We start from the raw sequence: 27,500 nt of genomic DNA, 5'->3' as shown, positions 1-27,500 counted from the left end.
GACAACGCCCTGCGGTACACCATTTAAGACGTCTCATTAATGCACTCTAGATAGTGTTGAAGGAGTGTGGGGAATAAAGCAAGGAGAGAGAGAGAGAGAGAGAGAGAGAGAGAGAGAGAGAGAGAGAGAGAGAGAGAGAGAGAGAGAGAGAGAGAGAGAGAGAGAGAGAGAGAGAGTGAGTGTGAGTGTGAGTGTGAGTGTGAGTGTGAGTGTGTGTGTGTGTGTGTGTGTGTGTGTGTGTGTGTGTGTGTGTGTGTGTGTGTGTGTGTGTGTGAGAGAGAGAGAGAGTTGTTAAGACCACTGTTCTGGTGTTGTGGCTGAGCTGAGGGCTCCAGTACCCAGCAAGTGCTCATATAAGGCGACACACGCGTCTAACTCCTCACACCTGTCTCCACCTCTCCTCTCTACCGCTGTCCATCTCTCAGTTTTCTCTCTCTCTCACTATGTTCTGGTCATATCGGACATAGACCAGAACACAACCCATAGCACTGTATCATCCTTTGCAGATGACACTAGGATTTTCATGAGAGTTGGCAACATAGAGGACACGGCGAACCTCCAATCAGATGTAGATCAGGTCTTTCTATGGGCTACAGAAAATAATATGGTGTTTAACGAGGATAAGTTCCAGCTCATGCGCTACGGAAAAAATGAAAATATAAAAACAGAAACCACGTACAAAACTCAGGCAAATCATAACATAGAACAAAAAGTCAATGTAAAGGACCTGGGTGTACTCATGTCGGAAGACCTTACCTTTAAAGAACAAAATAAAGTAGCCGTCACAACTGCAAGAAAAATGACAGGTTGGATAACAAGAACTTTTCACACTAGAGATGCTATACCGATGATGATACTTTTCAAAACGCTTGTGCTCTCTAGAGTGGAGTACTGCTGCACAATGACAGCCCCTTTCAAAGCTGGAGAAATTGCTGACCTAGAGAGCGTGCAGAGATCCTTTACTGCTAGAATCCACTCAGTAAAACATCTAAATTACTGGGACCGACTAAAGAGCCTAAATCTGTACTCCCTTGAGCGCTTGCGGGAGAGATACATAATAATTTACACGTGGAAAATAATTGAGGGGCTGGTCCCAAACCTGCACACAGAAATAACATCACATGAGACCAGGAGGCATGGCAGGATGTGCAGAATACCCCCGTTGAAAAGCAGAGGTGCAACAGGTACTCTGAGAGAGAACTCTATCAACATCAGAGGCCCGAGACTGTTCAACACGCTTCCGCTACACATAAGGGGCATAACTGGCCGACCCCTCATAGTGTTCAAGAGAGAACTGGATAAGCACCTCCAAAGGATACCTGATCAACCAGGCTGTGACTCATACGTCAGGCTGCGAGCAGCCGCGTCCAACAGCCTGGTTGATTAGTCCAGCAACCAGGAGGCCTGGTCGACGACCGGGCCGCGGGGACACTAAGCCCCGGAAGCACCTCAAGGTAACCAAGGTTAGGTATCCCGGTTCTCTCCATGTCGACTCTACCTCTTCGTTTCTTTGTCTGCCTCGCGTTATCATAGCTTTCCTGTCTATTTCAGAGTATCTTTCCTGTCTACTTTTCGCTCTCTCTGTCTTGTTAACGCCTCATATCTTCCATCTCATGTCTATGGCTGTTTTTACCTCAATTCCTCCCAGGACTATTTCCCTCCCACCTACTCCCATCCCACCTCTCACCACCTACCACTAACCGAGCCCTTCTCAATGTTTAAAGTGAACACCGCAAGTCGTATAATTGATAACAAATCTCTATCTAGAAGCAGGACTTGAAGTGGGACTCGAGGCTTGTATAAGTGGCACTTGGCGTAGCTTGGAGTCGATACCAGTGTCGCAGTCTCCGTCCCTCTACTTTTATGTTAGGTGTTAAGAATGGGGAGTGACTGGCTTCGGAAGGTAGGGAGGGGGGAGTAGGAAGGTGGGGAGGGCCAGGGAGGAGCAGGTGGGTAGGGAAGGAAGGTAAAGGGGGGGGGGGTATAAGAAGCAATGTGTACTTGCCTAATTGTGCACGAGAGACATCTCCCGTCACGTAGGGTGCAGTCGCACCTCCACAGATCTCCAGTATCATCTATTGATACTGGTAATGGCTCAAAAGGGCCACCACTTACGGGCTATTCATGCCCGTGCCACCTTTTGGGTGGCTTAATCTTCAGCAATCATCATCCAAGTTGTGATTGAGGGGGTTGAGCTTTGGCTCTTTGGTCTCGCCTCTCAACTGTCAATCAACTGATGTACAGATTCCTGTGCGTGTGCGTGTGTAATTGGTGCGTAGTGGATCTGACAAAGCATTAAACACACAAATGCAAGATATAACAAAACCAGTAACAATATTGCCTCGCAAGCTGTCGAACATAAGAAGCCAGCTCTCAACTGGAGTGATCGAGGATGTGAAACAAAGTGAATTTCGACAAGGGCGGCTTGAACGTGAAAGCCGCCATGAATGAGGGTTTGAAAGCCGAGCAAAAACAGTCTGAGAAAGGCCTCTGACTGATCTGGGAGAGTGAAGAGGTTGCAGCATTCCAAATATTTGCCGGGCACTTTAGGTGAGGAATGTAAGAATAGAGTGTTGAGTGGGCAACTTGCTGGGGCTCTGAGAAACGCCCATGAAGTGCCGGATCAACCAGGTTGAAGTAGATATGTGGGTCTGCGGGCCGCTCCAAGCAACAGCCTGTCGGACTAAGTTATCACAAGTCGAGCCTGGCCTCGAGCCGGGGTCAGGGAGTAGAAGAACTCCCGAAAACCCTACCCAGGTATGTGCCGACATGTACGCACAACCCTTTACCTACATCTTGCAGGTTTTCATCACATCTCTCTCTCCTCAACCGCTCCCCTTGCAACATTAAACAACAGAAGGTCTCGCTACAGTGGCATGCTTGTTGACAACTGTTAACGCGGTGACGTCTGATGTTCCCAGACCGGAAGAAACCCTTGCATTCAGAGTAGTTGTTGTTTTTAAATTTAGCTACTCAGAACGAAATGTCTATGTAGCACGGGCTATGGTGAGCCCGTAACTGCGCATTCAGAGGCATTCTCTTGTTTTTACATTGATAGGGTGATTACTCTGAGCTCCCCCGTCACCCTTATACCTGGCCCGTCAATGTTGGCTTAGCGATTGATTGATTGATGAAGATTAAGCCACCCAAAAGGTGGCACGGGCATGAATAGCCCGTAAGTGGTGGCCCTTTTGAAGCATTACCAGTATCAATAGCTGATACTGGAGATCTGTGGAGGTGCAACTGCACCCTGCGTGACGGGAGATGTCTCCCGTGTTGGCTTAGCGACCAGGTCGGGTGTGTATAAGGTCAGGTGTGTGGATGGTGGTGGGTGATCTTGACCAAGTCGTGATGTGTGGGGTGTGTGGGGGACCTTGACGATCAGGTCTGCGTTGTAACTCTAGGAAACACCAGTGGGTCCTCTCCAGCCACTCTCACTGCACCTGCTATATCTAATTAATACACCACATTACCCAGGATTGGCTGGCTTGGATGACACACACGATGGCTCTCCATGTAGCGAGGTCAGGTGCCTGTGTGTGTAGAGCTGTCACACGCCACGTGCCTTCCACAACACGTCATCAATAAACAAGCAAATTAACGACGTCTCCACCCGTCTCTTCCGGCACAAGTGTTCCTTCTAAGCTCTACATCGGAAACACTTGAAATACAATCATTGTATCCATCCCGTCTTAACCTCGTTACACTCTCCTCAAAGTAGGGTAGAAAATAAGTTGAATATAAACACTTAAGATGCCCAAGATAGACACACAATAGGGGGGGGGGGGGGTTCCAGCCGCCTTCCCCCCGCCCCCACCGGCCTCCCTCCCCCCCCACCCCAGGGGTTTCGTCATACCACAAACATGCTCCACACCTTACATCACTGTACTACAACTTCCGTCTTTATAATTGGGGGGGGGGGAATAATTCTCTGTAACGCTACAGCCTCTTTCCCCGGCTCACCCTGGGAAAGGTCTCTTCAACTGTAACTTAAAAGATTACTGTTGAGGAAGTACAAGGAACGCCAAAGAAAACATTCCAGCACAAGGAACGCCAAAGAAAACATTCCAGCACAAGGAACGCCAAAGAAAACATTCCAGTACAAGGAACGCCAAAGAAAACATTCCAGCACAAGGAACGCCAAAGAAAACATTCCAGCACAAGGAACGCCAAAGACAACATTCCAGTACAAGGAACGCCAAAGAAAACATTCCAGCACAAGGAACGCCAAAGAAAACATTCGAGCACAAGGAACGCCAAAGAAAACATTCCAACACAAGGAACGCCAAAGAAAACATTCCAGCACAAGGAACGCCAAAGAAAACATTCCAGCACAAGGAACGCCAAAGAAAACATTCCAGCACAAGGAACGCCAAAGAAAACATTCCAGCACAAGGAACGCCAAAGAAAACATTCCAGCACAAGGAACGCCAAAGAAAACATTCCAGCACAAGGAACGCCAAAGAAAACATTCCAGCACAAGGAACGCCAAAGAAAAAGTGAGACAAGCGCCTCCGGAAGATCTATACAAACAAGTTAACATAATCCCATCCTTAAGATGTTTAGATCCTCTAGCGTTATGGTGAAAGACATTCCTGACGTAAGCACCTGACTGACGGGGCCTCCCCCGCCAAGGCCGGCCCAAAGGAGGGTACAGAAATAATATCCTAAGTTCTTCAGAAGCTGTTGCCAACTCGAACAGCTGACGGCCCGGCCCACGAGCCGGGTCTGTCTCCCGAAGTTCCGCCCAAGAGTTACCAACATAAACACACGGCATCCCCAAAATTAAGATGCGGATGCAGTGGCATGTGAAGGTTGTGGACGAAGAGGTTGTGCATATGGAGGAGGGACATTGTGCTTTGCGGAAGACATCCCTTTCGAAATAACTTTGCAAGACCTTGCAAATGCTGGCGGCTTTGGGTACATGTTAAATATTGCGGCAGCGGGGAAGCTTGCGTGGCAAGAGCAACACTGAGAGCAGTATTAGAATAAGGTAAATATGTGAGGCGGTTGGTTGGTTGGTGGGTCCCGGGGTGCTCCCGAGCCTCTACCCGGGACTAATGTAAACACCTGACCCACCTCTTCGCCCAGGGAGAATATTTCTGCTACGATTCACCAAAGAGGAATAACACAGGACCGCCGGGAGACGCGTCTTTGTTGTGAGACTACGACAGACAGTCCTTTAGGATAACGCGGCAGGCCGATCCTTTAGGGTAAGAACGCGGCAGGCCGATCCTTTAGGATAAGAACGGGAGGCCGATCCTTTAGGATAACGGGAGGCCGATCCTTTAGGATAACGGGAGGCCGATCCTTTAGGATAACGGGAGGCCGATCCTTTAGGATAACGGGAGGCCGATCCTTTAGGATAACGGGAGGCCGATCCTTTAGGGTAAGAACGCGGCAGGCCGATCCTTTAAGGTGAGAACGCGGGAGGCGATCCTTTAGGATATGAACGCGGCAGGCCGATCCTTTAGGGTGAGAACGCGGGAGACCAATCCTTTAGGATATGAACGCCGAAGGCCGATCCTTTAGGGTGAGAAAGCGGCAGGCGATCCCTGAGGATAAGAACGCAACATATTCTTTAGGATAATGATAAAACAAATCTTTTAGAGTGAGAATATATATACCTATTCCAAGAAAACTTATCAACTGAAGGTCCAGATCTATGCAGCAGGGTTCTTAAATACCTGCGTGGAATGAATCCTTGAGACACGGCAACCAAAGAGAGGAACACCTTGCCCTGCTTATATACACACACATACAATGTGTATACCAAGTCAAAATAATATGTACATATGCAACACACATTATATAGGTTTGTTCTTTTTAACTATACAAATAGCTTGGAATATTATATATATATATATATATATATATATATATATATATATATATATATATATATATATATATATATATTTATATATATATATATATATATATATATATATATATATATTTATATATATATATATATTTATATATATATATATATTTATATATATATATATATTTATATATATTTATATATATATATCCTCATTATGTCCGGTCGTGATGGTCAAGTGGATTAAGGCGTCTTGTACATACCAGTTGCGTTGCTTCTGGGAGTATGGGTTCGAGTCACTTCTGGGGTGTGAGTTTTCAGTTGCATATTGTCCTGGGGACCATTCAGGCTTGTTCGCATTTGTGTTCCTCACGTGTGCCCCAAAGAATGAGGTGATTTGGTAAAATGCTATGCCCAAGATTACTATCCGAGTGCCGGCGGTGGGGTGGTTCAAATAGCCTCGGCTATCACCTCATTATGTCCGGTCGTGATGGTCAAGTGGATTAAGGCGTCTTGTACATACCAGTTGCGTTGCTTCTGGGAGTATGGGTTCGAGTCACTTCTGGGGTGTGAGTTTTCAGTTGCATATTGTCCTGGGGACCATTCAGGCTTGTTCGCATTTGTGTTCCTCACGTGTGCCCCAAAGAATGAGGTGATTTGGTAAAATGCTATGCCCAAGATTACTATCCGAGTGCCGGCGGTGGGGTGGTTCAAATAGCCTCGGCTATCACCTCATTATGTCCGGTCGTGATGGTCAAGTGGATTAAGGCGTCTTGTACATACCAGTTGCGTTGCTTCTGGGAGTATGGGTTCGAGTCACTTCTGGGGTGTGAGTTTTCAGTTGCATATTGTCCTGGGGACCATTCAGGCTTGTTCGCATATTTATATATATATATATATATATATTTATATATATATATATTTATATATATATATATATATATATATATATATATATATATATATATATATATATATATATATATATATATTTCTACCAAAACATCTTAGAAATTCTCGTGGCGAGAAAAGGTAAGGGAGAAAGAGAAAGATCAGATGAAAGCACCAAAGCCATTACGGCTATATAGCACTTGGAAGGGGTCAGGATAAGGATCTGGGATGGGACGGGGGGAAAGGAATGGTGATGTAAACTCTATTTTCAAGCGTCAGGCTACGAGAAGCCGCCGTCCCTGTGGACAGCGGCCAGGAACAGCAACAGCAGCAGCGTGGTGCACACGAGCGCTGAGGTCAACCGGAATAAAGGTCACCGGCGAAGGACAGACCGGGAGTACACCGGAACAGCTACGAGGTCATCCAGCTTGGGAGAAGGAAGGGAAGGGACGGAAGTAAAACTGGAGGTTGAGAAACAGAAAGTGGGATGGAAAGGAAGGCAACGACTAGAGCACAGAAGTCACCAGATACTAAAGGAATTACATCACCACCATAGACAAATTTTCCTTAAGACAATTATAATAGGTAGTAGGGGGATGAGTGAGAGAATGAGGAGAGCGCTCTCGCATCTACGACTGACTGGGAATTTGAGAGAGAGACGGGAAAGAAAATCAAGAGACAGGAGGATTACTCGTCCTCTTGTCTCTTTTTTTTCTTGTCTTGAAAGGAAAATAAAGGAGTGCAAAAAAGCGAAAACGCTTGAAAGGACGTGGGGAAAAGCTCAAGATTTCGAGGTAAGATACAATACCAAAAGATAGCAGAGATGGAGGCTGGTGTAAGGTGGACTGCACTGTTATTTTTCATTCAGCTACTTTGAACCAAAAAATCCAAGTAGCACGGGCTATGGTGAGCCCGTTAAAGGAGGCTCTTTGGAGTCATTATCTGTACCAGTAGATCTGGCGATGGATGGGGGTCTTCATGGTGGATTTCAGCCCTGGAGGGCTGGCTGTACCAGTTATGGAGCTGGTGGGGTTAGTGTAGATCTCTAGGTCTTCCGTTTTTTCTTTGCCTGAGCCGTGGCTGTCGATGGAGTTTGGTGAGGTGGCCTCCAAGAGGAGGTCTTAGATATGGATTAAAGGTGGACTGTTGTTGTTGTTCTTGTGATAGATTTAGCTATACAGAACGAGATGTCCATGTAGCACGGGCTATGGTGAGTCCGTATAAAAGTGGACTGTTGTTGTTGTTTAAGATTCAGCTACTTAGAACCAAAAGTTCGAAGTAGCACGGGCTATGGTGAGTCCGTAAAAAAGTGGACTGTTGTTGTTGTTTAAGATTCAGCTACTTAGAACCAAAAGTTCGAAGTAGCACGGACTATGGTGAGCCCGTCGTGGAGTTACTAAGGTGGACTAAACAACCGTTACTAAATGCCTCTCCTTCCCTCCGTGTGAGGTAAGACTAGAGGTCAGGTGTTGACCCCACCTCACTTGCCCTTCACATGTCCAAGTAAACACTATTACTTTATAAGGTGCTTACCAAACTACCGTTACGACGTTTACGGGCTATTCATGCCCGTGCCACCTCCTGGTTGGCTTAATCTTAATAAATTTACCGTTACGAAATCCAATAAAAAACTCAACTGTTTTATAAATTATATGAAATAATAATTCTGAAAGTATGTATTGAAAATATAATTACTGGTGACTGTGTCACTTTCACACCAGTGGGTGGGAAGGTTGTTCAGCTCAAGCAAGAAAGTAAGAGAGATGCTACACACTAGATACATCAAGGTGTGTAGGACCAGGTAAGGTCATACCAGGTAAGGTCATACCAGGTATCACCACCTTGAACTCTAGAGTGCTCAACAACAAAAAAAAAGTTTATGGTTAAGCTTAACCCCCCCCCCCCTTCAAGAAAAAACAGCAAGCCCATCTAATGCACCGGAGCTTATATTCAGTAGTACCAGGAAGCATCAATATTGTAGAGGCTTTCAATTACCTGAACAAATCCACAAATCTACAAAATCAGGTATCCAAAGGATACCTGATCAACCAGGCTGTGACTCATACGTCAGGCTGCGAGCAGCCGCGTCCAACAGCCTGGTTGATCAGTCCAGCAACCAGGAGGCCTGGTCGACGACCGGGCCGCAGGGACGCTAAGCCCCGGAAGCACTTCAAGGTAAGGTAGGGCCGTGACGAGGATTCGAACCTGCGTCCGAGAGCATCCCAGACGCTGCCGTTTTAAATTACCTGTATACATCCATGCTGCAGTTTTGAACACTTACTAAAACACTAGAAAACTGCCAGAGGTAATGGGAAAACGGCCAATGTAATACCCGCACACAAGATATAATCTCACAGTGAAATACTGAACTTGATCAATATCACTAATAACTCGTCCCCACGCATCGTGTAAAGAGTCAAATGAGGATATGAGGCAAAAAAAAAGTCAAATGAATACCTCTGGGTGCGTCAGAGATGGGGAGGCTGAAGACGGGATGACTTGTGTGCAAATATAGGAGAATATTGCCTAACTCCAGATACCATCTAGGAAATTGCAGCGTTATGATGGGAGACAAATGTCTCAAGAGACATGTCAGGAAGAAAGTTTTTTGTAAGCAAGATTTGTAAACAGATAACAGGTTAGGGGTAGGGTTGCTGAACCTAACTAGGTGGGCAATTTCTATCTGTTTGTTGTTGTTGTTAAAGATTTAGCTATTCAGGACGGAGTATCCATGTAGCACGGGCTATGGTGAGCCCGTAAAATTTCTAGCGTAAATGTGAGAAGATATATGAGGGAGAAGAGACTGGGAAGCTACGAGCTAGGAGTAAAGAAATACGCACACACGCACGCGCACTTATTCATGAACAGGCACCTGCGCTGTCTTTCCATACACCTGATCGAACCCAGATCAGGTGAAGTTAGAGAGTCATGGCTACTTAAGGAATGGAAGAAGGTGAATATCAGGGCACCGCTCCTGTGCCAGGTAAGTCCCCTACGGGCTCACCATAGCCCGTGCTACTTGCCCCGCTCCTGTGCCAGGTAAGTCCCCTACGGGCTCACCATAGCCCGTGCTACTTGCCCCGCTCCTGTGCCAGGTAAGTCCACTACGGGCTCACCATAGCCCGTGCTACTTGCCCCGCTCCTGTGCCAGGTAAGTCCCCTACGGGCTCACCATAGCCCGTGCTACTTGCCCCGCTCCTGTGCCAGGTAAGTCCCCTACGGGCTCACCATAGCCCGTGCTACTTGCCCCGCTCCTGTGCCAGGTAAGTCCCCTACGGGCTCACCATAGCCCGTGCTACTTGGAACTTGTTCCGAGTAGCTGAATCTATAACAACAACAACAACAACAGGTGAAGAAGAGCGTCGAGGCAGGATGTATGAGGCGCTCCACTACAAGTACATTTAGGTGAGCACATAAGCACAGGAAGTGACCGTTCCCCAGCGAAGTCATCTCATCACTTATGTTATAATCCAAAAGGCGAGCAGGCTCAGGAATGTGTGAGGGCGCATAATGGGCGTGTGGGCGTAACAGTGTGATGGGCGTGTGGGCGTAACAGTGTGATGGGCGTGTGGGTGTAACAGTGTGATGGGCGTGTGGGTGTAACAGTGTGATGGGCGTGTGGGTGTAACAGTGTGATGGGCGTGCAGTGTGTGTGTTGTGCTCTGTGTTCTCACCCACCAAAATACATAGTCTGTGCCTCTGATGTACTGCGTGCTCGAATATAATGTGTCTGTTGACCAGACCACACACTAGAAGGTGAAGGGACGACGACGTTTCGGTCCATCCTGGACCATTCTCAAGTCGATTGTGAGAATGACTTGAGAAGGGTCCAGGACGGACCAAAACGTCGTCGTCCCTTCACCTTCTAGTGTGTGGTCTGGTCAACTTACTTTAGCCACGTTATTGTGACTCATCGCCCGCATAACGTGTCGGGCAGGCGTCTCTATTTCTTAATATCCGAGAAAAGGGTGGGCGTGTGGGTGGGCGTGTGGGTGGGTGGGCGTGTGCGCCTGCAGGAGGATGTGAAGTAACGACTCGGTAGCTCATACCGCTCACAGGATGGTTATAGAGCACTGCTGTTCCGTCAACACCCATCACCATTATCCCAACAGGCGTGGGTAGAGCATAGCGCTGTAGAGCACTCCCACTGGGTAAACACCACCACCACTCGCTCCAACCACCACCAGTGGTCCAGCCTCCCTCCTGTGGTTAAAACTCTTAAAAAGCTTTGTTTACACGCAATCAGGGCTTTGATGTATGGTGATTACACGCAATCAGGGCTTTGATGTATGGTGATTACACACAATCAGGGCTTTAATGTATGGTGATTACACGCAATCAGGGCTTTAATGTATGGTGATTACACGTAATCAGGGCTTTAATGTATGGTGATTACACACAATCAGGGCTTTAATGTATGGTGATTACACACAATCAGGGCTTTGATGTATGGTGATTACACACAATCAGGGCTTTGATGTATGGTGATTACACACAATCAGGGCTTTGATGTATGGTGATTACACACAATCAGGGATTTGATGTATGGTGATTACACGCAATCAGGGCTTTGATGGCCCGGGGTTATGCTCTACACTACACACAGAAATCACAATACCGTGATGCATCAAATGAACAAATCCACAAGGGCCGTGATGAGGATTCGAACCTGCGTCCGGGAGCATCCCAGACGCAGGGTAGCGTCTGTTTTTATTATGCTGTTTTTTTTTTTTTTTACGTAAATGCTCAAGTTCCCCGAGACAACTTGTAAATCATACGGAAATAGATTATATTTTGTGATTTTATTTGCGGCAATTCTGTGGCAATGAAGTTTTTTTATATCTATGGCAGGAATGTCTTGGTTCATTTAGTTATGACGAAGTACATAATGATATTAGCATTGCTTTTAGTCCGTAATTATGCATAAAATGCCTAACGGAACATCAACAAAACTGTTATGTAGTTAGAAGTCTTCATTATTTTTTTTGGAACAGAGGTACGTAATTTTGTCTTTTACAGCGTTTTCTGTTTCATTATTTTAAGATGAATCTATAGTATCGGAAATAGACAAATGAACCACCGTGACTCCGGGAACTGCTTGCCGATTATGCGATCCCAAGGTGACGAGTTTGAGGTCACTGTTGGTGGTGTTTTTAGATTCAGCTACTCAGAACAAATGTTCCACGTAGCACGGGCTATGGTGAACCCGTAGTGGACTTAACCTGGCACAGGAGCGGGGCTGTGTGAGGTCACTGGGTCTGGGTGTGTGTATATAGTATGTACCGTAGTCGATATCGAGTTGATATCCAGCAACTGTCCTGGCGCCGTGACCGCCCCGCTGCCAGACGCATGATGTGTTGTCTGGCCCCGCCCACCCCTCGGTGGCTGGGGTCGGGGGGGGGGGGGGGGGGGGAGGAAAGAGGCCTATAAGACTTGCTATCTACAAGAAGTCTCCGGGTTTATTGATCTCCAGCGTAATGCTTTCCAGAACGACAGAAAGTAACCGAAAATTAAGTAATTATCAAAAGTCGGCGCCCGGAAGAGCAGCAGGGAGGGAATCAGGAAGGGGTCAGGGTAAGGATTTGGGATTGAAATTGAAATTGAAATTGAAATAAGTTTATTGAGGTAAAATACACACAAAGGGATGAGGTAGCTCAAGCTATTCTCACCCCGTTCAGTACAACGTGTTAATATATACATAGACACACATCACAAATAAACATATTACCAAACATTCTGAGAGGTAAAAATATACATTTCCTCCCTCACAAGGAGTATGGTATCAGACGTACACACAAATACTTTTATGACCTAGGTATACTGTATAGACAATTTGCAAGACACCTGCAGATAATTCAACAAAATATTACAATCTTGGTGCAAAATTCTTATATCTCTCAAGAATATCATCAACCTTTCCGTTGTGACACATCCAGGCTATTTGTTCAGGAACAGTCCTTATCTCAGTGTTTCTATATACACTAATCAACGGACAATCAAGAATATAATGGGCAAGGGTGTGAGACCTTAACATACCACATAGTTTACACTTCGTGTCATTACCATGAACATCTATCCCATATTCCCAGTAATATTTGTACCCAAGCCTGAGCCGCATGTACACAGAGTCACTCCAAGCATTTCTCCTTTTACCATAAGTGAAATGGGTGTTTTGACTCACATACATGTAGTGTTGCATGGTTTGACTACTCTCATACATTATCTCTCTCCTCTCCACTCCCGCCTGTGCCTGAATATTTCTGATTTTGCTTCTTATTTGTCTCATTGTGAATTCACATTCGATGTCAACTTGTGGTTTTGATGTGGCACGTTTGGCCAAGTCATCCGCCACCTCGTTAAGCACTATTCCAACATGAGATGGAATCCACATGAATTTCACACTATAACCTTTCAGCTGTATCTCAGTTATTCTTCTCTTACAGTCCTCCACTATAGACATGAAGACTGGGTTTCTACTGTTTAAGGACTCCAGTGCTCCTCGGCTATCGACAAATACAAAAACATTTTTGTCGTCATGACGTACTTCCTCCAAACACGCCAGAATGGCCTGCAGTTCAGCTTGTGTGGATGATATATAATTACTAAGCCGGAGTTCAATTATCCTGTCCACAGTCCCAAACTCCGTATAATCCCTTATTAGGACACCACACCCTGCCCTGCCATCCTCCGCCACCGACCCGTCGCAATATACATGTAAACTGTTGCCTCTTGGTAACCGAGATATCATGCTTCCATACAAACACCGTAATTGTCCCGGTTCATGATGAATCTTTTTCACCTTGAGGGGTACAATTTCGACGTCTATTTTCTGTACTTTCCAGGGAGCAGACATATTACACTTTCGAGAGGGTTTACAGCAGTCAAGTACGTCGTATTCCCTGAGGTCATGAGCTAATCCTCTCGTATAGCGAGTCTCCCTCAGTTTCCTGGAAGTGTGTACGTCACTCAAGCAGGTCTGAACGCTCTCAAACAGCTTATCCCCTCCTTTTCTCCGCATGAAACGAATAGATACTCTAGTGTTAATGTCACGGACTCTATCACACACACTCTGTAAATTTAATTCCATTCTCATTATTTCAATCATTGCATTTCTTTGACATCCAAGAATAATCCTCATAGCCTCGTTCTGTATCAGCTCTATTTTTTGAATTCTGCCTTGGCCTGTGTAAGACAATACGGGTGCTGCGTAGTCTATCAGGGATCGAACAGTGCTTATGTATAACATCCGCAAGATAGGTACCCCAACACCTTTACCAGAAAAAGCCAGTGCTTTTAGAGGATGCAGACGGGCTTTACATAAGGTGCTGATATGATTTATTTCAGCATTTTTACTCTCACATGTGTATCCAACATACATGCCCAGATACTTGTACTTCTGTACACGGCTCAGTTCCACACCATTTAGAGTAAGTGTTATATTTCTTCGTTTCCTATACTCGTATTTGGTTTTATCTGCATTTATAACTAAGCCTAACTTGTGACAGGTTGTACCAAGTATGTTAAGAGCATCTTGAATTTTGTTCCCAGAAGTGCCTTGTATAAGAATGTCATCAGCATATATGATCGTCGTGACCCCTGGAGGATACATCTCTGATGCTAATCTGTTCATTAATACATTGAATAAGGTGGGACTTAATACTCCCCCTTGTGGGGTACCTAACTGAAACCTCCGTTCCTCAGACATGTATCCCTGGTAATACACCTGACCTTTTCTGCCTTGCAGGTAATCCCTTATCCAGTGTAGCAATCTCCCTGTTATTCCCAGATTGGCTAATTCGTATAAGATTACTTCCCCATTGGCTTTATCAAACGCTCCTTGTAGATCAACAAAAACTCTACAATTGTCATCTACATTAGACAAACACTTTAAGAGACAATCCGCAGTACTTTTGCCTTTGATAAAACCAAAGAGATTATTGGACATGTTATCACCTACAAGGTAGAGTAGCCTATTTAACAAAATCCTTTCCATCATTTTACAAAAGCAGGATATTAAGGAGACAGGTCTGTAGCCTCCGTTTGACTTAGGGATAGGAATGATGACAGCCTCTTTCCATTTTCTTGGTAACTTTCCCTCTCTATAACTCATATTAAACAAATCAAGTAAGGGATTAGGTTTCATACCGGCTAAATAATTAAGTATGTCATACGTTACTCCATCTTTTCCCGGAGCAGTGGAGCTGCCACTTTTTATAGCATCCAGTAGCTCATCGTGGGTTATCTCAGTGCATGCTATAGATCTTGTATTTAAGGCACATAAAGTTACTCCATTTCTAATATTTTCCCATGACTCAATGGTGACTCTCGTGTCTGCAGGTAAGGACTCCATACCAGCAGCACTTGCCCATTTATCTACTAACTCATTAGCAACTTTCCCTGGATCTGAGTGAGCAATGAATTTAGTCTTACAACCCCTGACTTTATTTACTGCTCTCCATATGTCTTTAAGGTTCTTAGTATTACCAATGGCCTGAGCAAAGTCTTGCCAGTATCTGTCCCGCGCCTCCTTCCTCACCTGACTGCATTCCCTAGCCACTTCCAACATTGTATTTTTCTCTTCATCCCTCCTTCCATTTTTTAACCATGCTTTATGCGCACCCCGTAGCATTCTCTCCCATCCCTTGACTTGCTGATCATTGGAATATTTAAATTTCTTAGGTCCGTGCGTCTTGCTTCCCCTGCCCCCGTTATTTTCCCTCTGTACTAATTTCTCTATGTTCACGACCATGTCCTCGTAAAAACTATCAACGCAGAGCGGCGTGTAATGTTGATACCAATCTCCCATATTTTGAATAAAATAATTTTTCATATCTTTCTTAATATTTAGCCTTTTCCTTTGAAAGTGGACTTGTTTTTTCCCCAGTGGTAATTCAACGTTCAAGGCAAAGTGGTCACTAAGTAGTTCCCGAACAACCCGAGCCTCCCCCATAATCCCCTGAGAGTTTAAAACGCAGGCATAGTCAAGCCGTCCTCCCTTGATGTGAGTTGGTTCATTGTTTCCCAATAGACAGGTATCTGGATGATCTTGTAGAAACTGTAACCACTTGACCCCATTAGCATTAATACTACCCACTGTCCCAAGGCTTGTGTGCCGAGCATTAAGGTCCCCAATGACCAGTGAAGGATTAGTATAAATGCAGTCAGGTAAATAGTTAGCGTCGAAGCAGTTCCTGGATACATACAAATTAACTACAATAAATTCCCCTTCCCTTAATGATAATTTAACACAAACACTCTCTATACCTTGCGTTTTTGATGGCGGTTCTACTAACTCTGCTGGTATGGAGTTCTTAACATAAATCGACGTGCCTCTGATGTTATTTGCAGCGAAGAGGTGAAACCCTTTATAGCCATTTAATTTCAATAATCCTTCATTCCTATCCCCTGTCTCCTGGAGAGCTACAACATCAATATCATTTCCCATCACATAACAATGAACATCTGTAACCCTGTTTCTCAAACCATTAACATTCCATGACAACACTTTCAGTCTAGGGTGATCCATTATTAATCAATTCATTGCCTAAGTCATCCCCAATAAGTTCACTAAATGATAGCCATACCTTGTATAACATCTCCCACCTCCTCCCAAGTTCACCAGTAAAAGCGACATTGCGATTCTCAAGAGATTTTTTCAGCCCTGAGATGTCCATTATTGGCCCAAATGATTCCTTCATTTTATGTGTAATTATAGGGTTCTTCCTTTCACTACGACTACCATCATTCACACACACTTCACTTTCCTTCATTTCATCACTCAATATTTCATCTTTGTCCTCAACCACTATATCCTGATTATCCTTCACCGTTTTGTGATTTTCCTTGACCTCCTGAACGTTTAATTTAGCCTCGATGGACTCGATTCTCTGCCCCAGATTTTGGAGGAACTCACCAACTTTTTTAAGTTCAGCCCACACTTCCTTGACCATATTATTATGACCCTCTCTCTGAGCCACAGTAGCCACTTCACTCACCGTTACACTGTCACTGCCGGAGTCCTGAGTGGTGGCGTGGCTGCTTGTTGCTGGAGCCTGCCTAAGTAAAGGTGACTCCTTTACCCACGCATTCGTCCGGTTCACTGGCACTGTTTGGGGCAGACTGTTTTGCTGTGCTCCCGGTGTCTGGGTAAGAGCTCTTGCTTGCTCTGTAACATTCACCGGCCGGAGAACAGCCATACTCGGCCTCTTGCTACACACAGCCGAGCTCGCATTGTGAACACCTCCACAGTTGCAGCATCTGGGAACTATTTTCTCACCCAGATTCAGTCTGTTTCTACACACAGTAGAGAGGTGAGACTTTCCGCAAAAACGACATCGTGGATCATTTTGACATCTCCAGGATTTATGCCCCCATCTGCAGCATTTCAGGCATATTATGGGCTCTTCCACATACTTTGCTACATGCCTGTAGCCAGCCCCGGGGATGAACACTTTTTCGGGTACGTCACCTCTCACTAGAGCCACCACCTGACTCCTAGCTTCACCTTTAATAAGGTGACGCTTGGCCCACACAAATCGTTGGTCGTCGAGTATAAACTCGGGGTCCAGAATCTGAGGGTATTTATAGATAATTACCTTCGTCAGCTTCTCGTTCCCCTCCGGTATTTCCATAAGAATTCCATCGTATCCTTGCTGGGTAAGATACTCCACTGCCTCCATAGAACCTACCGTTAAGTAAGGTCTGTTTACACCTTCCTTCAGCAGGGGCTCGAACTTGCGGTGTTCTCTTCCGAGTTTGACGGTCCACAGCAGCTTCTGATGATAGGCCAGCGTGCATGAGGCAGGGAAGAGAAGCCTCCATCTCCGCTGATCCTCACCTTCCTGACATCGTTCCGTCCGTTTGTCTGCATCAGTCTCGGCGTCGTTCTTCATTCTTTTATCGTTTCCGTTAAGTGTATTACTGTCCACACTACGCCTTGCCTCCTGTCTTCTTCGTTTCTTCTTATTCCTTGTCAGAACTTCTTGAAACACGCCCTCCTCGTCTGACTGGCTGCTTTCAGAGTCCATGTTAATAACGCCGTGAGAAGTAGCCATGTCTTCTGGTGACTGAGTCTCCATCTCAGTACCCAGCATGGGGGGAGGGGGGGGGGAAGGTGCGGAGCAGGTATCTTGACCCGACCGCGTCCCAGGTAAGACTGGATTTGGGATGGGACGGGGCGAAAGGAATGGTGTCCAATCACTTGTGGAAGGTCGGGGATTGAACGCTGACATGCATGAAGCGAGACCGTCGCTCTACCGTCCAGCCCAAGTGGTTGGGCAAGAGCAGGTGGAACAATAGTTAGTTTCCCTTTTGTGGGCGTCTTGCTAGTATTTTAAGTCTCAAAAATCAGCCTTTGGCACAATATGTACTTTAGACGTGAGACCAAAACACTTCAGCCGTGTTTGTCAAATGCTTAAAAACTTATATTTCCTTCCTAAATGTCCGCTATTATTCAGCTTTATCACTGCGCATGGGACATATAGTTTCATATTATTTTCCCTTATCTGTTCAAGCTTTTCTAACAAATTTATAAAGTCTTGGCTTCCGGGACGGGTAGGAAAGGAGTTAGGAGCAAGACAGCCTAGTGGACCAAACTCTCACAAGTCAACGGGCAAGTCAAGCCTGGCCTTGGGCCGGGCTTGGGGAGTAGAAGAACTCCCAGAACCCCATCAACCAGGTATCAACCAGGTATCAACCAGGATGGTGAGAAGGAATGGTCGATAAAGTGGAAGATATGACTGTGTGGAAGTGAGAGCATGTGGAGCCATATAATGCTGTGTTTGGGCGCATGCTCCTCTGCACGGGAGCGTGCGCATGCATGCCTACACCTGCTGGTCTACACACACCTGACAAACCCGTGCAGGACCTGAGCTGTGTGCTCACCTATTTGTGCTTGCGGGGGTTGAGCTCCGGCTCTTTGGTCCCGCCTCGCAACTGGAGGCGGGGGTGGTGTGCCTCACCACCCGTGCAGGACCAGCTGTTACCTCATCTCACCCCAGTTCCTCATAACGAAAGGCCATTAAGGGGTCCCCAGATCAAGTTACAGCCCCACTCCTGTGCCAGGTAAGTCCACTACGGGCTCACCATAGTCCGTGCTACTTGGAACTTGTTGTTCCGAGTAGCTGAATCTGAAATCATCATCATCAAAGGGTCGCCGCCTCCTCCCTACATCCCACACTTCCTATACATTCCACACGCCCCCCCCCCACGAGAATCAGGGGGGGGGGGAAGGGGGGGCTTCTCAACCTTTGGTCTCACGACCAGTACACGTTTCCAACACGTTTGTTATTAATATCTTTGCTATTGTGTGGTGAAAATAATGGTTCTTTGTCTTATCAATCTATGAAATACAATACGAAATAAAGCTTTTGTCTACCAAGGTCGTGTTGAAGAACCCTCCGTTACCGGCCGACCTCCGGCCCTGATGTATGTGTGTGATCTTGCTGGCACAATGGCTCTTTCCTCACCCACCATAACATTACGTGTCATCGGAGCCGATTGGTTCTAGTCAAGTTCTGCCTGTTAAAACACACTTGACAGCTTCCCACACCTAACGGGTTATTTGTTCAGCCTTTATTTCCTGCAGGAAGGGACGGGGACTGTCAGGAGAAAGCGCCAAGCCATTACGACTATATAGCACTGGGATGGGATCAGGATAAGGATTTTGGAGTGGGACGCAGGAGAAAAATTATTATTATTATTATTATTATTATTATTACAGGCAATACTACATTAACCTTACTTACCGTATTTGATGGATCAGCTTTCCCACATAAGAGTGAATAGGTCAAGTGGTAATCACGTTCAACTCGTTCTGTATTAAAGCAAAAATGGTTGTTGTTCCATAGCGGCTTGGCAAGACGCAACATGAGGGAGCGTTAAATTACAGTTTAAGGTGGGGTTTCAAAGAGAGTTGTCGCAGCATGAAAGCCAGCGGTGCACACCCGGGCTCCAAGACAATGATTACAAGTTTTTCTTAATCATCCGTATAGGCGTGCACCTCGACTCTGCCCTCGGGAGTCTTCACAGTTATTCGAGCCTCGATCCCGGGCCACGGTCGCTTCTTTCGTTACATCAAAACACGTCTCAACATGCATAATGTACATGACTACTCTCGTGTAAATGGCTATCCTCTGGTGGCAATGCACCCGAGGCAGGATATAGAATACAAGTGAATAATGTTACTAACCCAGGTGAGCCAGTAGGGGTCGACAGGTGATCCTGGGGGCAGGTGGTAGCCCTTCTCCGCCACCTCCCGATACACGCTCTCGTGCCGGGTGATGGTCACGTGACGCCGCCCACCGGTCCACCGCCCGCCACCCTCGTCGTCACTGATGGAAAAATTGCGGGTGACCAGCGCCCCCGCCCGGCTGTTGATACGGGGAGACGCAGGGGGAGGCCCGTCGGCGGCCCCGGGGGAAGGCGTGGTCCGCCCCGATAACCCCGGGCTGCCGGGACACAGGAGCGCCGTGCCCGCTCCCGGGAACCCGTATGGGGGGTTAGGGTTACTGGGGCTGCGTGGCGCCACGGTGCGCGGCGCCACGGGCAGGCCTGAGATGTGCAGCGCTCGAGGTGTTCCCGGCGACCTCTGCTGCTGCAGCCCCAGCACACCCATCGCTGGGCGGGGGCTGCTGGGGGAGGCGGGGGCTCCCGCAGGCGGGCTGGGTGTTAGTGGAGGCCGCATGCGGGGGGCGCGGGGAGGACGGGGCGGCAGACGAGGTAGGGAACCGTGTGAGCCAGATTCGTCTTCTGATGTAGAGATCTGTCGTTGAGGCGTCGCTGCTGCCGATGTTTGTCTTACAGACAGGTCACTCGCTAAAGACCGAGAGTTTGCTCCGGGGAGGGAATTGGATTTCTCTTTATTTCTCTGTCTTTCTTTAACCACAGGTAAAGATGACGAGCTTCTGACACTGCGGACGCTGCGTAGGGTGGAGTCCCTAGACGCCGCAATGTCACGACACAAACCGAACTTCCAGCTGCTCGATATATCGCAGTTGCTGCCGTCGTTGGAGCGTTCCTCCTCTGACTCCGGAAGTTCGTCGCTCGTGATGCTAGATTCCCTAATAGCCACTAGTCCTTGACGAGTGAGTCTGCGACGCTGTATGGCCGCTTGAAGGGCCAGCGACCTCTGACGAGGTAGTCGTACTGCCTCCTTTTCCTGAGATCGTCGGGCGCTGAACGACTTGAGAATACCATTTGTTATGACCCCGGGATGCTTGCACACAGGACTGAGACTCTGGTTGTGCTTGCAGAAATAACAAGTGTCTTCCCCTTCGTCTTCGGCGTCGTCGCCACTGCAGTAATCACACTCTTCACCACAATCATCTGTCTGACAGTAATCGTCGTCATAATCGTTGTCGTCGGATGTCGTTACCGGATCGAACTCGTCAGTACGACAACCTTCCCCTGCGTCTGTTCTGAAGCCTTCGTCCTCCTGGTCGTAATCACTGGTGTCGTGTTCACTGCCACAGCTGTACCGCTTCTTCTCGGGGCGTTTAGTGCCCGTAAACTTGTCCATGATGACGGGAGGCATGTCAGACTGTTTGGTGCGCTCTTCCGCGACACTGACGTGACAGTGGCCACACTCGCACGAGTTGTCGTTCATGCCGCAGTTATCATAGAGACTGCTCCTTCGTTCATCATCTGAAGCCGTGCTGGTGCCTGTACTCCTCACGCGCACCTGCAGCCTCTCCACCTCCGGCTGCTCCTCCGAGTCAGAGAGGTGAGCCTCCACCTCCTGGTCCCGGTATTGTAGCCTAGGAGTGGGTGACAGGATCGTCGCTCGGAGTCCCACCATGTCATCCTGAGGAATCGGGCAGGGAAGGGCGTTCAGGGCACGTGCTATGTCCTTACACGCTTCTCGTAACCTGTTTTTCTGTTCTATATCATACTCATTATTATAAACGTTTTCTTCGTGCTCAAAATTGATATGGTCTCGACACGAACCGTCACTACAACACGATTCACTTTCAAAAACATTGTCAGTGTCACTAGCACCGCCTGCGGTCGCGAGCCTAGACTCGCACACTCTAATATCACAATTAGACTCGTTCGTTGCTGGCGTCGCTCCTCCTTTTGACAAAGAGTTGTTTAAGGGCGAGGTAGCACTCGGACCTTTTCTTTGGTTTTCTCCATCGCATCCACCATCGCCAGTACGTAAATCTATTAAATATTTGGTAGTTTGCTCCGCTCTGGTCACTGCGGGTTCTAATACAATGACGTTTTTACTAGCACGTTCACTTTCACCAACACATTTTCCCTCTAGTGTATTGTATTTGGTTGGCCCTCTAGGCACGTCGGCGTGGCAAGACGGCTCTTCTGAGCCGTCTAAGCGGCGGCTGTCGCACTCACTAGTCTGGCCAGGGTGGTGTCGTTGAGCGTCTTCCTCTGTGCCCCCGGGCTCCTGGTGGTCCCCGGCGCCTCCCTCCAGTGACTGCGGAGACGGGTGACACAACTGGTTCGTCGTTCCGCAATGAGCGTTGGCGGCGAGGAGCTGCACGTGTGGGTTTCCATGTTGCTGGGGCGGTTGCGCGGGTGGGTGGGTCTCGCAGTCACTCCCCGTCTGCCTCTCTACTTCCTGCTGGATGTTCCTGAGGGGCGAGCCCACTGTCGCATCAGGTGTCCGCAGTCTGTGCAGTCGTCTGTGCTTTCTGGACTGGTGCATCAGCAGATTAACGCAATTTGTGGATTGGCCTTTTAAGTATGTGGATTGTATAGTATATTCCGCTTGCCCAAGTGGAATGGAGGCAAGTGGGGAGGAGGAGAGAGTGGGTGGCGAGCAGGGTGGTGTGGGCGGCAGATGGGCAATAGGGGGGGTATGATGCAGGGCCAAAGGACTATAATTGACTATGCTACTATCTTCCAGCTGGTCTTCGGCTGAAAGATCATAGCCAAGCCTTAAGTTTCCACTGGCGAGATCCATCGCCACACCGGCAGAAACTTGAGCGTCTTGTATAGCGACCTGACCACTCCTCGGAGTCTCGTCTTCCACAGAACTTGTCATGGAATTGTCTCTCGACACAAGACGAGATTCTACACCCACCTTTCCCACGGTCTCGACGGGACTGTCGTCTTGAAGGGTAGCGTCATGGTTTGGGGTTTCCAGAACAGATGTAGAGAAGCGGTGAGGTTCGTTATGTGTGGGGGTCGCCGCCACTGTTGATATAACAGTGACACCAACAGGCACTTCAACCTCGGCACTTGACACCTCCGCCTTCTTGTTCACTACTTCCTCCTGCAAATCACCCCCATTACCGCCCTCGCAGCCTGGGATCTCTAGTGCCTCAACGACTCCCTCCTCACTTGTGCTTCTTCCTCCTTGGGCTGACTCTTCAACTATCTGAAAATTGGTATCTACATGGTGAGGCAAAACCACAAAGTCAGGGGAATCACAACCATCATCATCATCCGTAGACAGAGACGAAAGAAAATTTTGCCGAAGAATATTTATTTTCTGCTTCGTTGCGCTAAAATCATCCTCTTCCTTGTTATCCTTCAGCGGCCCATCGTGCCCTGCCTGATGAAGTGTTTCTGGGCCTCCGGAGTCACTTTCACTCGGAATAAATTTATCACTCAGGCCAGTTCCTATTATTACATTGTTTTTCACATGGTGTGTGTCACTACGACCTTCACCACTACTACCTGTGCCACTTTCCCTTCCTCGGGTCGGGTCTCGTGTGCCACTCAAGTTATGCTCGCCGCTTAAGTTATTACCCAAGTCATCGTTAACTTTTGAACTTGCCCCATTGTTGTCATCACTCTTCTCCTCGCCACCATTACCCGAGGGTCCCAAAAGTCCAACACAACCTCCATCTACGGCTCCGTTTTCACTCCACTTTCCCGAGACCGGAGGATGGGTTTGGTCTAATGTTTCGGTGACGTCAGGACTCGTCGAACTGCTGCTGCTGCTGCCTCCTCCAAAGCAAACTGCCTCCTGCACCGTCAGGCTGTTTGTTTGGTCTGCCTGAGGAATGCGTTCGCTTGGCACATGAGGCTGATGACACTCAATGTTTATTTGGGTTGCTTGAAGAACCTGAGGGATAGTGATGATAGCAGGTCCCTCCAGCCCCTCATCCCTCTCACATTCATCAACACAATTTGTAATAGAGTCCACGCTCACTCTACACTCACTTATGGTTCCTTCACACAGTAACACTGACTCAGGACTACTGATATTCACTGTCCGATCCCTATCGCACTCGCTACTTCCGTTATGCTCAGATTCGCTCCCACAAAGACCGCTCTCTTGTTTCATATTTGGTTTATGTAAACTAACGGTGCGGACGCGGGCTGACGTTTGGGTATCGCTGCCTCCAACGCTTTTGCAAGCAACGATATCCGGGAGGGAGAGGCGTTTGAGCTGCGTGGCAAGGTATCCCTCGCTCAGGTGACGCCCGTCTTCCTTGGCATCGCCAGGAGACCCTGCCAGGCAGCCGCTATCGGCGCCATCATTGGTGGTGGTGGTGGTGGAGAGGGCGTCCTTGCCCCGCGGCACGATGAGGGTCATGACGCTGGTGGGCGGGTGCTGGGGTCACGTGGCGGACGTCACCTGCCTCGCACGTGCCTCGTCACACACGTGTTCGAGGTTACGTGTCACTACTACTGGTGGAGGTGGTGGTGCATCCACAATTGGGCCGCGTCGCCACATGCTGCCACCAACAACCTGGACGAATGGCAAACCTGCCGGTGTTGTCAGTGGGTGGCAGAGAGGGTGGCACCACTAGTGCCAGCACACGGTGTGGACAGTGCACGCCATAGCCATCACTTCAAGGCTCCACACACACACACACACACACACCATGTCTATCAAGGAGGTCGTAACATCTTGGTCACTCACAGTGCCGCAAGAGTAATCCAGATCGGATTACTAGATTAATCCTCTTAAGTCTTTCGGTCGCTCATTTATTTATTTTTTCAATAAAACCCTGGAAAGCGCATCCAATGTAATGCTTAGTATTGGCTATGGTCATACCGGCCTAACCCGCCTGATTCTTTAATGTATGTCACTACAAGACCATACATCCACCACGCTCACTCTACACAAGTGTCCCCCTTTGTCACTTAACACTATATTCACATTTTTTGGCTATGACATGAAAGGGAAAATTTGGGAAACATGGATGGAAAATATCCCAGTTCAGTGTTTGGGGGGGGGGGTGGTGGCGCGGCGCCCCCCTAGGTGGTGGCGCGGCGCCCCCCTTGGTGGTGGCGCGGCGCCCCCCCCTGGTGCTGGATAGCTGCCAGACGGTGAGGGGTGGTGGCGCCAGGATTCACCCCTACCCCCCCTCTCTCACCCCCCCCCCCTCCATCCCTCCTCTCCAACACCCTCCATTCCCTCCATCAACTTTACCTCATCTTCCCTCCAGTATCTCCCCCCTCGACCCTCACATTACTTACGTAAGAGACCCGCCATAACCGCGCCCATCTTAACTATCGCCTATAATAATGCTGGCCGTAACTTAAAAAAGAAAAAAGTATTCCTTACTGGGTTAAAAGCAATCTTCCTCTATTTACAAAGCACAATCTTGCCCTGGGGAGGGGGGGGGGGGTTAATATTGTTCGTCATTCAAGTTGTATCAAATGCCAGAACCAGGTGAACAAAAATCAGCTTTCTAAGTCTACACAAGAGTCGGTCAGCATTATCCCAGGTAGATGACATATGACTGGTTATCGTTGGTTAGTATTACATATGACTGGTTATCGTTGGTTAGTATTACATATGACTAGTTATCGTTGGTTAGTATTACATATGACTGGTTATCGTTGGTTAGTATTACATATGACTGGTTATCGTTGGTTAGTATTACATATGACAATGTTGATAAGCTACAATTAACAATGACTTGGTTTCTTGTAGTCAAGAACAGGAAGCCTGCGAGGCCTAGTACTAGTGACCGTAATGATGCAACTCAAACCAGTTGTCCAACTCCGGGGTACCTATATACTGCCGGCTGAACAGGTGCATCAGGTGAAAGGAAACGTGCCCAACCGTCTCTGGCCACTCGGGGGACGCAGAGCACTGTGCTCTAGAACATCTGTTGATGTCTGTATCAACATTTACATTGGAAAAATAAAATTGACAAAAGATAGTTTTATGCAATCATTGTTGACATCAAGGGGCCTGACGGCCGAGTGGACAGCGCTCGGGATTCGTAGTCCTTAAGTTCCGGGTTCGATCCCCGGTGGAGGCGCAAACAAATTATCAGTCTCACCTTGATGCCCCTGTTCACCTAGCAGTAAATAGGTACCTGGGAGTTAGACAGCTGCTACAGGCTGCTTCTTAGGGGTAACAAAAAGGTGGCCTGGTCGAGGACCGGGCCGCTAATCCCCGAAATCGTCTCAAGATAACCACAAGATGACACATGCCATCTTCCTCTATGACCCTCGGGAGTCTCCATCATCACAGACACCCATATTCCGCTTGTCATTCACAAGCTGGTGTCAGTTGTTGGACCATCACTATCTCCCACACTTCACATGTGTGTGGCTCACCATCACTATCTCCCACACTTCACCATGTGTTGGTGGGCTCACCTTCAGTATCACCCAACACCCTCACTATACCCCCTGCAGGGACGATAGTGGCCCTTCACTGCAGCAATGTGGTCACCACTACACAAAGAGGTATGATGATTTTTTTGTTGTTGTCCTCACCGCCTCCTGCTGAGGTGATGGTGGCACCCCACCACACCCCCGCCACCCTGCAAGGTCACCAGTCACACCAACAGCGTTCATTTGCATGCTGAGTGGAGCCCCATGCCTCTGGCAGGCTGGCTGGCTGGCTGGCGGCTTATCACCTCACCACTGAGGTCAAACTTATAACTTTCAACAATTTGCTTGTCAGGGATTTATCGTTTAATAATTATGCTCATTCGTTCACATATGCGCAACTACCTGACTTATTGAGCAAACATGCAAACTGCGTCGGACGGAAAAAACAAAACAAATTTAACATCAGCCATGTTTCCCAGGTGCCAGAGGAGATAATATTAGTTTAAAGTGCATATAAATCCCGTTACTTTCCACTGGATTATTTGCGAGGCATTTTAAGGGATTGATCCCAAACTTAACAAGAAGCATTACGAACGCACTTATAACAAGGATTACAATTTACAATTTACAGTCTCCGTGGTGTAGTGGTAAGACACTCGCCTGGCGTTCCGTGAGCGCTATGTCATGGGTTCGTATCCTGGCCGGGGAGGATTTACTGGGCGCAATTCCTTAACTGTAGCCTCTGTTTAACGCAACAGTAAAATGTGTACTTGGATGAAAAAACGATTCTTCGCGGCGGGGATCGTATTCCAGGGACCTGCCCGAAACGCTACGCGTACTAGTGGCTGTACAAGAATGTAACAACTCTTGTATATATCTCAAAAAAAAAAAAAATTTACAGAAGAGGCTCTCGAAAAGTTGTCTTCAATCTGAGATTCTATACATACATCCCACGACTACAAGTTTCCTGTCCCACCACGAACGAGGATAGGTGCGGCGAAGAATTACAAACTACTAAGAAATTAGTGGATTTAGACATTGTATGTACTAGCCCTTTCTAGAAATCCAACATTATGTTTGTAACTCATCTTATTTGTATGTACTAACCTGAATAAACATTTGAAACATTCAGATTACTAACCTGAATAAACATTTGATTTGATTACTAACAACCCCCCCCCCCCACCCCTCCCAATCAATTACTCCATAACCAACGCGAATTAAATAAAAAAAAATATATAAAAATGGAACATATAAAGACAAAATAAGAGAAAACTAGGCTGTACTGAGG

General features: G+C 47.4%; 1 protein-coding gene across 6 annotated transcripts in view; it reads right to left on the bottom strand.

Moving 5' to 3' along the window:
* The window catches only part of LOC123759043 (uncharacterized), a 136,799-nt gene that overhangs the window by 47,512 nt on the left and 61,787 nt on the right, over positions 1-27,500 (bottom strand). For all 6 annotated transcript variants that reach the window (XM_069324882.1, XM_069324883.1, XM_045743793.2 and 3 more), the window contains exon 2: positions 19,908-24,642. In XM_069324882.1, coding sequence (XP_069180983.1) covers positions 19,908-24,224 — 4,317 coding nt within the window. In that variant the 5' untranslated portion in view covers positions 24,225-24,642. The remainder of the gene's footprint in view (positions 1-19,907; positions 24,643-27,500) is intronic.

This window comes from Procambarus clarkii, chromosome 15, assembly GCF_040958095.1.
Source record: "Procambarus clarkii isolate CNS0578487 chromosome 15, FALCON_Pclarkii_2.0, whole genome shotgun sequence".
Taxonomy (NCBI): Eukaryota; Metazoa; Arthropoda; class Malacostraca; order Decapoda; family Cambaridae; genus Procambarus; species Procambarus clarkii.
Note: the sequence above shows the minus strand (reverse complement) of the source record. Positions and strands in the feature narration are given on the sequence as shown.